This window comes from Delphinus delphis, chromosome 19, assembly GCF_949987515.2.
Source record: "Delphinus delphis chromosome 19, mDelDel1.2, whole genome shotgun sequence".
Classification (NCBI taxonomy): Eukaryota; Metazoa; Chordata; class Mammalia; order Artiodactyla; family Delphinidae; genus Delphinus; species Delphinus delphis.
Window position 1 is genome coordinate 8,652,947 of NC_082701.1, and position 10,869 is coordinate 8,663,815.

Here is a 10,869-nt window from a genome sequence, read left to right on the forward strand (position 1 = left end):
TCTCACGCTGGCCGGCGGGACGTGGGGAACCATGAGTTCTTTTCCTCTGACCCATTGGCCTGTTGGGAACTAATCCTCCCTGAAGAGAGCCCCACGCCCCACCCTTCTCCATGATCTCGAAGCTAATTCCCCTCCCTCTCTTCTGCGAGCCTCAGAAAACCTCTAAAAAATAGAACCCAGCAGCCGATCCCATGCTTGTTCCCGTCGAGGTCCTACACCGACCGCAGCTCGCTCCCAGCTCAGGGCCCTGGCCGTAGCGTCAGATGGGTGCCCGGATGCTGAGAGGTTATGTATTCACCTATGCTCCGTGCCTCCTCAGAGGTCCTTGGAGGTCATCAGGGATTCAGGGGAGGCCATGTAGCCCCAGCTGGATACAATTAAATGTTGGTCTCTATGGGAGACCTTTGGAAAGAAAACAGGTCGGTGGCTAAAAATAGTCTGGAGGCCTCTGGTCTAATCCAACCTCCGTAACTCATCGATAAAGAAATTGAGGACCAGAGAGGGCAGGGGCCTCCTCAGGGTCACACAGCTGGTTAGGGGCCGACCTGAGACTGGCCCCATGTTTTCCGACTTCCTGAGGGGGCGTCTCTTCAGCTGGCTCTGCCGTCTGAGGTTGGAGCAAGGCTCCCATCCCCTCCATCTCCTCTTCCAGGGGAAGGAGAAGTTCCTGAGCATCCTGAACAAGTACATGGAGATCCACGGCACCGTGTACTACGAGAGCCAGCGGCCCCCCGAAGTCCCGGCCTTCGTGAAGAACCACGGCCTCTTGCCGCAGCCTGAGTTCCAGCAGCTGCTGCGCAAGGCCAAAGTGAGCCCCACCCCGTCCTCCGTCCTCACCCCAGCCCGGCCATAGATGTCCAGGAGGTGCCCATACATGCCTGCCATGCCTGCCACCATCACTTGTGGCCCCCTCTACGTGTGGACGTGCCCAGCACACTCTGCTGCCCTGAGCCTCGTGTCTGGGCCTCTTAGGGGCTGGTCAGAGCTGGGGGCAGAGATGGGGATGGTCATCAGGCAGGGGAGGCCCCACAGTGAAACGGACCTGAGTGGGGCTCAGTGATGGTGAAGAGGAGTTGGGCTGCCCACCTGCCCCCCCGCCCCAACACCAGTCCAGCCCAGCTGACTCCTGGACCTGGCTTTCAGAGCCACTGAGAGGGTGGAAGGGCAGGCTGGGGGCAAAGGGACGGGGCGCAGCCTGGCTGGAGTTCCATCGGGCCAGTAGTTCTGACGAACTGCTTCTGGAATTCCCTGAGCTGTGTCCCTGAAGCGTGATCCTGCTGTTGGGCCCTGAAGTGTCAGCGAAGGCTGGAGAGTCTCTAGCCAGCTGCCAGGTCCTCTCCTGTTCTCACCATAACTTATTTCTTCAGGCCTCATGTGTGTGTGTGTGTATATGTGTGTGTGTGTGTGTGTGTGTGTGTGTGTGTGTCAGGGTGGAGAGAGGGTATCTTTGTGCAGTGAGCAACCTGAACAACCCTACATGGCAACCCCAGATTCAGAATCACTTATTGATCACCTTCCAGGGGCCAACCCTATGAGCACTCCTAGTACAAGTCAGGTACTGAATGAATGTTTTTTGGGTGAATGAGTAAAGGTCCTTTGAGGTCAGCTGTAGGAGTGGCCTGAAGCCTTCTAAGCTTGGGAACCCTTGTTCTTTTCCCCTCCAGAATCATAGCCTTTAGAGCAGGAGGAGGCCATTGATATGACCTAACTAGACGTCCTGATTTCACAATGGCTGAGGCACACAGCTGCTCTGGGCTCTCTGCTGCCCCAGCTGCCTCCTGTGAAAGTCCCAACCCCAGCCTCGCTCCCAGCTTCCTGGGGCTCCTGGGCTGTGATACCCAACCTTCCCTGACCATCGTGCCACCTCGGTTCTGCAGCTCTTCATAGGGTTTGGCTTCCCCTACGAGGGCCCTGCCCCGCTGGAGGCCATCGCCAACGGCTGTGTCTTCCTGCAGTCCCGCTTCAGCCCGCCCCACAGCTCGCTCAACCATGAGTTCTTCCGGGGCAAACCCACCTCCAGAGAGGTGAGTGGGAAGGGCCTGGTCCCACATCGGGAGGGTCCGAGATGGGACCCCTGCAGTTCCTGGAAGGGGGAGACTGAGACATGGGGTGAAGGGAGAGATGGGACAGATGGGTGGGGGGCTTTTGCTCTTCACGCAGCCCAGCTTGGCAGGCAGAGGGAGAAGCCTCCCGTCTCTGTGCCCTGGCTAGGTGTTCTCCCAGCATCCCTACGCAGAGAGCTTCATTGGCAAGCCCCACGTGTGGACTGTCGACTACAACAACTCAGAGGAGCTTGAAACAGCCATCAAGACCATCGTGAGAACCCAGGTGAGGCTCGGGTCCAGTCGGGACCACCAATATCCTAAACTTTGCGTCTTTGCTATAATTAGAAAAAGATGCTCCTCTTGGTGAATTCAGACTTGCAGGCCTGGGTTGGCAGCTTGGATGCGTGTGTGTTTGTTGAGGGAGTGGGGGGCAAACCTGCCTCTGTGCTGTGAGCAACCCGCACAACTGTACAGGGCAGCCCTGGATCCAGAATCATTTATCGCGTGTCTCTGGGGGCCGGGTCCTGTGAGCACTCCTGGCACAGGTTAAGTGCTGAGGAAATGTTTTCGGGATGAAAGCGTGAAGGTTCTTTGAACTCTGCTGTCTCTGTGGTCTTTCAGCAGCACATCTCAGACTAATGTGCATACAGATCACCTGGGGGTCTTGTTAAAGCGCAGGTTTGGAGTCAGCAGGTTGGGTGGGGCTGAAGCCCTGCATTTCAAACCAGGTCTGGGTGGTGCCGCCTTTGCATAGCAAGTGGGTAGAGCGTTCTGCGTTTCCTCCAGCAAGTAAGTGTTGGTGGGTGTGGGCGGAGGGCGAGGAGGGGCTCGTGCAGCTCCTCTCCCCGGTGGGCACCTCTGTGGCTTCTGATGACTCCCTGTGCGTGTGCGCTCTCGCGGTCCCTTCATTTTGAGAAGCGGGCAGACTGTGTGAGCACGTGGGGGAGGGGCAGCCCTGCTCTCCGTGATCCCTCTGGACCCATTTCTTGCTGTAGCTCGGACACCAGGCTGAGCAAAAAACCCCACTCCTGTCAGGTCCCCTTCTCTGCCCATCACCAAGGTCACCGAGCGTGCCCTCCCTGGCGGGGGGCTGGGGGTGGTTGTGCTGCTCTGGGCGGACCTGTGGCAGAATCAGAGAGCATTAGGCTGCTGGGGCAGGGACCACCACAAGGGAGAGTCCTGCCCGGGAGGACACACGGCTGTCTGGGGAGCTGGGGACACTGCCGGGCTTGGGGCAGAGGCCAGCGCGCATCGATGCCCCATACGGTCTTAAGGGCTTAACTTTGGGTCCAGAGCCCTGCTTGGTTGTCCTGACCGTGAGGCAGGGCTGCGTATTTTTTTAAATTTTCTTTTGGCCGTGCCATGCAACTTGCAGGATCTTAGTTTCCTGATCAGGGATTGAATCCAGGCCCTGGCAGTGAAAGTGCCAAGTCCTAACCACTGGACCGCCGGGTTTTTTTTTTTTTTTTTTTGCGGTACGCGGGCCTCTCACTATTGTGGCCTCTCCCGCTGCGGAGCACAGGCTCCGGACGCGCAGGCTCAGCGGCCATGGCTCACAGGCCCAGCCGCTCCATGGCATGTGGGATCTTCCCGAACCGGGGCACGGACCCGTGTCCCCCGCATCGGCAGGCGGACTCTCAACCACTGCGCCACCAGGGAAGCCTTTTTTTTTAAAAATTTTATTTATTTATTTGGTTGCACCAGGTCTTAGTTGCGGCAGGCGGGGTCCTTAGTTGAGGCTCGCCGACTCCTTAGTTGTGGCATGCGAACTCTTAGTTGAGGCATGTGGGACCTAGTTCCCTGACCAGGGACTGAGCCCGGGCCCCCTGCACTGGGAGCTCAGAGTCTTAACCACTGCGCCACCAGGGAAGTCCCTGCATTGTTTTTTCTTTTTAACACCCTCCTGCATCCCGTGGATCAGTCCCTCCCATTCGGCACTCTCGGTCTTAGCCCACCCTCTCAGCAAATGACCCCAGAAAATCCATGCCCACCCTGCCCACCCCCTTCTTCTACCCACCCCACTCTCGTCCTTCCCTCCTGTCTGGGTGTGAGTGTTTCTCTAGTGAAAGTACCAAGGAAACTGCTGTGTCATAGCCTAGGTGCATCTCTGGTCGTGGCAGATGTGGCCAGGTTGACCCGCGAAGTGGCTGAACCCCTGGACCTCCACCAGTGGTGCAGGGAGAGCCCTCCGCCCCCTCTTAAGCAACCGCTTAAACAAATCCTCCTCTGCTGGAAGTTCCTCCAGGTCCTGGACTGAGGTTGGGCTCTTCCCGGAGCTGACCCCAGGCAACGATTTGAGCACAAGTAGTTTATCTGGGGGGTGATTCCAGGAAGGAAGGTCCTGGAGTGCCGGTGAGTCAGGGTGTGTCATCAAGAAGGTTACCCCTGCCTCCAGCCACCTGGTGCTCAGTGCCGGCGGGGACCTCCGAGAGGTGGGGTACTCGCATCCCGGATTGTCCTGAGAAATGAGGAAACCGGGGTGTTTTTCCCACAGCTGCATCCACTGCTGGCTGAGACTGAACCGGGAGGGCAGGTGTCAGCTCTCAACACTGGACTGAGCAAGCTAGAGAAAGCCGCCCACCCCCCGACAGGCGGTGGGGGAGGGCGCTGTGAGAACCTGCCCTGCAGGGGACCCCCGTCCTGCACTCTGTCCCTGCTCCCTCTCTGCACCCCTTGCAAAAGCAACCCTCTGGGACTTCCACCCTAGGGGAGCAGGGGCGGGGTGGGAAGGGGACCAGGAAGGCTTTTGTCCACCCCCAGGCCTCAGGTCGGGCTCCACCTTCAAGGTCCCTGGTGACTGAGTGAGCGAGATCCCAGCCCTGTGGAGAGCCATGTTCCCAGCCGCAGACCTAAACGGGGGTGTATGTTGGGGGGCGTCTGTGCGTGTGAGCATGCTCATCTATTCACGCGTTATTTCTGGCTGGACACACAAGAAATTGATAACAGTGCCTGCCCTGGGGAAGGGGCTGGGCATCTGGGGTCAGAGGAGAACTTGCTTTGCCTTGTTTTCTCTTGATTTTTTAAAACATGAACATCTGTTTAATTGTTAGTTAATTAAAAATCAGGGCTTCCCTGGTGGCGCAGTGGTTGGGAGTCCGGCTGCCAGTGCAGGGGATGCGGGTTCGTGCTGCGGAGCGGCTGCGCCTGTGAGCCATGGCCGCTGAGCCTGCGCGTCCGGAGCCTGTGCTCCGCAGTGGGAGGGGCCACGACAGTGAGAGGCCCGCTTACCGCAAAAAAAAAAAAAAAAAAAAATCAATAACAAAAGGGTCCAGGAACCAAGGTACTGCAAATTCGTCAGGCTGATTTGCAGCTGGACCCCAGACCAGCCCGTGGCCCCCCTGCCCTTAGCCATCCCACCCCCACCCTGACTCTTGGGCAGTTAATCCTTTACCCAAGAATTGCCTGAGAGGTGTTTAAAATGCAGATTCCTGGGCCTATCCCCAGCTTCTGATTTAAAAGGACCGGTGCAGCCTTGGAGTTTGCGGGTTTTTAAAATTTTTTATTGAAATCTTGCTGGTTTGCTCCCGCCCCCTTCCCCCCTCATCATCACAGGCCAGCAATCCCGGCAGGACCAGCACCTGCCGTTCTGTCCAGATGGATCACCGTCCACACCTGTAATTAGACCTAATGGGGGTAATTTCCAGGCAGGCTGGCTCCTCCGGTGGGAGATTCACGGCAGGCGGGACGTGGCTGCTGCGAATGGTCCCCTCCCTCGCACGGGTGGAGGGGGGCTTAGATTCACCACGTGACGGGCTTCAAACCACCCCGGGGGATGAGTCGGTGGCTGCTGCTAGGAGCAGGCAGGGTGATGTTTGGAGGGGAAATCTCTTCTCTGGTGGGTTTATTTATAACCAGGACTTGAAGTCTTGGATCCGAGGCAACTAGGGATCCCCTGGGGCAGCAGCTGGCGGCCGGGGCCTCCGTGGCCATCAGCTGGGGTTGGGATTGGCTGTGTGGAGCTCAGGGCTGGAAAGGCTGTGCTGGCTGATGGGCTGTGAAGTGGTGGCTGGATGTGGACCTGGGGATTCTCTGGGATCCCGGATCTGCCCCAGGATTAAGGACACCGACTCACAGGGCAGGTGAAGTCAGAACCGCGGCGCCGTCAGAGGGGTGGGGCCTGGTCCCGAGAATCAGTCCTGGTGGTAGCTGCTGCTTCCCTGAGACCCTCCTCAGCTTGAAGTCGGGGATGTCCCCTGGGCCAGAGGGCCCATGATGGGCCTCCAGCCCTTCGAGGTGGGGTCTACAGGAGGCAGGACCCAGCGCAGCCTGACTGGGTTCTGACACACCCATCTCTGATGCGGAGAAAGGACTTGGGCAGACCAGCAACATTTCACTACCTGGGCTGAAACTGCCTGATTTCTGGAGCTGCTGGCAGGGAAACGGCATCATCAGGAGGCGGCTGGGCTGGGTATGGTGCCAACACACATGGTGGGGAGTGGGGGGTGGGGCCAAAGGCTAAAAGAGACCTTCCTCTGAGTCTGAGACGAACATCTCCCAGGTCACCGCGATCTCGCCTCCCGCCCACCTGGCCGACAGTCTCCTCCAAGGAGGCTGTGTGTGCTGGGCCACCGAGGGTTGCTGTAAACGGGGAGGGGGTGACCAGGTAAGAAGACTGGAGAGGAGGTGGGGGTACCCGCGCTGGGGAGGCGGCCTCATCACCCCTTCCGTTCCCCTTGCTCCTTGCGCCCCAGCTACCAAATCCACCTGGTCCCATCGGCCCCAGCGTGCGCTGTTCTGTAACTCTGATATTTAGACTGGCGGTATGTGGCCTCCCTTTGGGGGCACCTAGTTCGTTTAGCTCCCGGGTGCCTGGTCTGGGCAGGAAGGTTTACAAATGTCATCTCATTCCATCAGGCTGGGAGATGCCCTGTGTTGCTTTGCGTGAAACTTCCACATGTTGGGCAGAACACAGGCAGAGCTGGGGATGCTTTTTCATTCCATGACTAGTTCCTCAGGGACTCCTGTGTACCAGGCATCGTGCCAGGCACCAGGGATTCAATGGTGAACAGGTTGTGGTCCCACAGCCCATGGGGCTCATGACCTGAGGGAGACAAGGGATAAATCAGAGATGATGACACAGGCACTGATTCTCTACTGGGAAAGTCTGGAGTGTGTGCAAAGGAAAGTGGTCCTTTAACAGGAGGGGGGGAGTGGAGCTCTGGGTCTGCTTCCTGGAGGAGGTGACGTCTAAGAGGGGAGGGTGCATCCGGTGGTTGGCTGGGGAAGAGCAAGCATCACGGCCGAGGAGGGGATGGAATGCTGAGCTTTAGCGAAAGAGGAGAAGCTCAGCGGAAGTGGGAGGGGGTCAGGGAGGGATGAGCTGTCGTGAGGCCCCCGAGGGCCACTGAAGGCTGCACCGGGGAGCGAGGCATCTGCATGGATAGGGTGGTCGGCTCCCTGGGTGCAGGCCGTGAGAGCCCCCAGATCTGGCTGCTCCCAGGGCCGAGCAGCCAGGTCTGGGGAGGCCCAGGGCTTCTCCTGCCCCACGTGTCTGCCTGTCTCTCGCACAGGTGGACCCCTATCTGCCCTACGAGTACACATGTGAGGGGATGCTGGAGCGGGTCCATGCCTACATCCAGCACCAGGTAGGTGGGTCCCCCACTCTGTCTCCAGGGGCCGAGCTGGCTCCAGTGTCTGAGGCCCCACCTCTGCCCAGGGTGCAGCATGCTTTAACCTCCAGGTCCTTCTCCAATCTGTTTGCTTCCGCGCGGGGGGGGGGGGTTGGAGATGGGCGGGGCCGAGCAGTACTGCTCAGAGACCAGGCCTGGGGCACCCCTGCCCTGGGCCCCCAGCTCGAGTCTCAACCCCCATATCACAGCACAGAAATGCAAAGACTCATTTTTCATTTTTATTACACAGTTGTTTAGAAGTTGAGTGAGTGGGGAGTAGGGAAGACCCTCCGCCTGCACCCCTACCCACAGGATGAGCTGGGAGTGAGGTATTCCATTTTCCTTCTTGACAATGCTTTTCTCTGGGCAGGACTTCTGTGCGGCCCCAGGCCCTGCCCCCGCAGGGGCCCGAGCCCCAGAGAGCCCCTTCATCCTGGCCCCCAACGCCACTCACCTCAAGTGGGCCCGCAACGCCAGCTTGGCCCCCGGGGCCTGGCCCCCAGCGCACTCCCTCCGGGCCTGGCTGGCCGCCGCTGGGAGGGCCTGCACGGACGCCTGCCTGGACCACGGGCTGATCTGCGAGCCCTCCTTCTTCCCCTTCCTCAACAGCCAGGACGCCTTCCAGACGTGAGTGAGCCCCGGCCTGACCCGGCCCAGCCGACCTCACCTGTAGCTCCTTTGCTCCCGTGGCCGCCTTGCCCCCGGCCCTGCCAGCAGTGGGGGCATGCGGTGCTTTCCAGTGAGTCAGGAAGGATCCAGAAGGGACCTTCCGGGCAGGTATCCACAGCACAGCTGCCCACTCTTGGCAAAGCCTCTGCCCCAAACCACCAGGGGAAGCTCCCTGCTCAGTCCCTGACCTCCTCATCCCTCCCTCAGCCCCTGCCCAGCCTGTCTGGGCACCTTCTAGGTCCAGGCCACAGAAGCTGCCCCAGGTTCCCCCTGATGGGTGAGCCTGGGCCCCCCACCCTCCTGCCCACTCTCCTCTCTCACAGCAGGGGCAAGAAGGAGCTGCAGCCCAGCGTTTGTCCTGGCGCCTCCTAGAGACGTCTCCCTGGGTCTGGAATGGGATGGGCCAGGGAGAGGGAGCGGGCAGTGCCAGGCTGGGGCAGCCCCCGCCCCGCATGCTGAGTGACCACCTCTGTTGGTGCCCACCCAGGCTGCAGGTGCCCTGTGATGGCACTGAGTCGGAGATGAACCACCTGTACCCGGCCTTTGCCCAGCCGGGCCAGGAGTGCTTCCTGCAGAAGGAGCCTCTGCTCTTCAGCTGCGCTGGCTCCAGCAGCAAGTACCGCCGGCTCTGCCCCTGCCGAGACTTCCGCAAGGGCCAGGTGGCCTTGTGCCAGGACTGTCTGTGAGGGCGCCCACCCGGCTGGCCCTCCCCGCCGCAGGAGAAAGCACCAGCAGATTCTGAGCTCCAGCGACCCGCCCTACCCACGCCCCCCCCCACTCCCCCAGGCTGGAGCCTCCTTTCTTGGCCGGGATGTGGGCCCAGCCGATAGGTGCGCAGGTCTGGGGAGGGAGGCAAGTCTGCCGAGTGCCTGGTGCCCGCCCTAGGCAGGCTCCTTGCTCTCACCCCAAGGGCTCGTGGCAGCGTTGTGGCCAAGCAGCTGGGGGTTGGTCAGAGGGTCCCACTGGCCCAGGAGCAGATGGTCGGAGGCCCCTTGCTTTGTGCAAGACCAGATCTGGACCAGGTGGAGTGAGGGCCTTTGTCCTTCTTGGGCCCAAGGATGGGGCCTCTGGGCATACGATAGAGGAAGCGGGGTGATGCTTGCCCAGTGGCCCACTGGAGGGTCCACAGAGTGGGGAGTGATGTGTGAGGGGTCAGCCTTGTCCCTGTGGAGTTGTTTGGGGTGTGGACAGAAAGGGCCAGGCTGGGGGACCCTGTTCATGCCTCCTCAGCCCCCCCCACCCCTCCTGTTTTCCCAGATTCCCCTCCTTTCCACACTTGGGCACCACAGTTAGGGTTGCAGGGACCACTTAGACCCTGGGTTGAATTGTCTCCCTCTTGCTTATTCCAACTTTCTTCACTTTGGGCATTTCCTGAAACCTATCCCAGCATGACTGCGATTCCAGACCATGGATTTGTTTCCAAAGCCTCAGTCCCCACCCCAGCCTCTGAGAACAGGCTCTAGAATCTACCCTGCCCCCACCTCCTAAGCATCTTTGTAGACTTGGGATGAAGCTTCAGCCCCATGGCACACGTGGCCCAGTTCCTGGATGCCCAGGCCTGCTACCCCCACGTAGCCATCCCTGCCCCATCAATGCTGTGTCCGTGTCCCTAACCTCCAGCTTCCTCCAGCCTCCAACCGCCTCTGGATCCAGCCGTCCATCCGTGTGGCATGCCTTCCCCTTCACCTGAGGAAACAGATCGGGCCGTCAGAAACACTGCCACCCCAACCCCGTTTTTAATCCCACTCCCTTCCAGGCAACCCGCCCCACCCACCTAGGCCTGCCCCTCCTCCCTTCCAGGGAGGCAGCCGCAGGGCCCTGCGTCCAGAGGGCGGGGCCTGAAGGTGGATACCTCCCATCAGAGAGCCCTCTCGGCCTGGGCAGCTCCTGTGGTCACAGAAACTCAACAGTCACCAAGGACCTGACCTGTCGGGGGAAAGCAATAGAGATACTCTTTTCTCTCTTTTTTTTTTAAAGATTTCTTGAAATAATAAATATTTTATTGGGATGTGAGGTGCAGAGGAGGAGCTGTGCTATTTCTCATCTTTTCCTGGGATGCCCAGGCCTGGAGGAGTGAGGCGGTGTGAACACCCTGGGTGCAGGGGGGGGGTGAATATCTGGGGCCCCCGGGCCCCTCCTCCACATTGTCACTCCATCTACAAAGTTGGCGCTGTGTCAGGCTGCCTAAAGGAAGTCCCTGCACGCGCCAGAAGTCCATGGACCCTCCCACCACTCCAGCACTGTGACTCCAGGGACCCCGCTTGACCAGCAGGGCTGGATCCAGTTCTGTTCACCTGGGGCTGGCCTCTGCTGGCTGTGGTTGCTGTGAGGTCAGAGAACATAAATGCATTTTGATGAGAGCCTGAGCCAGGTCGTGATAAGAAGACTAACTAGGGGAGGGAGATCAAGATGGCAGAGTAGGGACTTCCCTGGTGGCGCAGTGGTTAAGAATCCACCTGCCAATGCAGGGGACACGGGTTTGAGCCCTGGTCTGGGAAGATCCCACATGCCGCGGAGCAACTAAGCCCGTGCGCCACAGCTACTGA

General features: G+C 59.6%; 1 protein-coding gene across 1 annotated transcript in view; it reads left to right on the forward strand.

The window, feature by feature from the left end:
• MGAT5B (alpha-1,6-mannosylglycoprotein 6-beta-N-acetylglucosaminyltransferase B) overlaps positions 1-10,342 on the forward strand; it is a 68,135-nt gene extending 57,793 nt beyond the window's left edge. The window contains exons 12-17 of the mRNA XM_059998137.1: positions 653-808; positions 1,878-2,024; positions 2,212-2,328; positions 7,556-7,630; positions 8,025-8,281; positions 8,811-10,342. Of these exons, the coding sequence (XP_059854120.1) occupies positions 653-808; positions 1,878-2,024; positions 2,212-2,328; positions 7,556-7,630; positions 8,025-8,281; positions 8,811-9,009 (951 nt within the window). The 3' untranslated portion in view covers positions 9,010-10,342. The remainder of the gene's footprint in view (positions 1-652; positions 809-1,877; positions 2,025-2,211; positions 2,329-7,555; positions 7,631-8,024; positions 8,282-8,810) is intronic.
• The last annotated feature ends 527 nt before the right edge of the window (positions 10,343-10,869 follow it).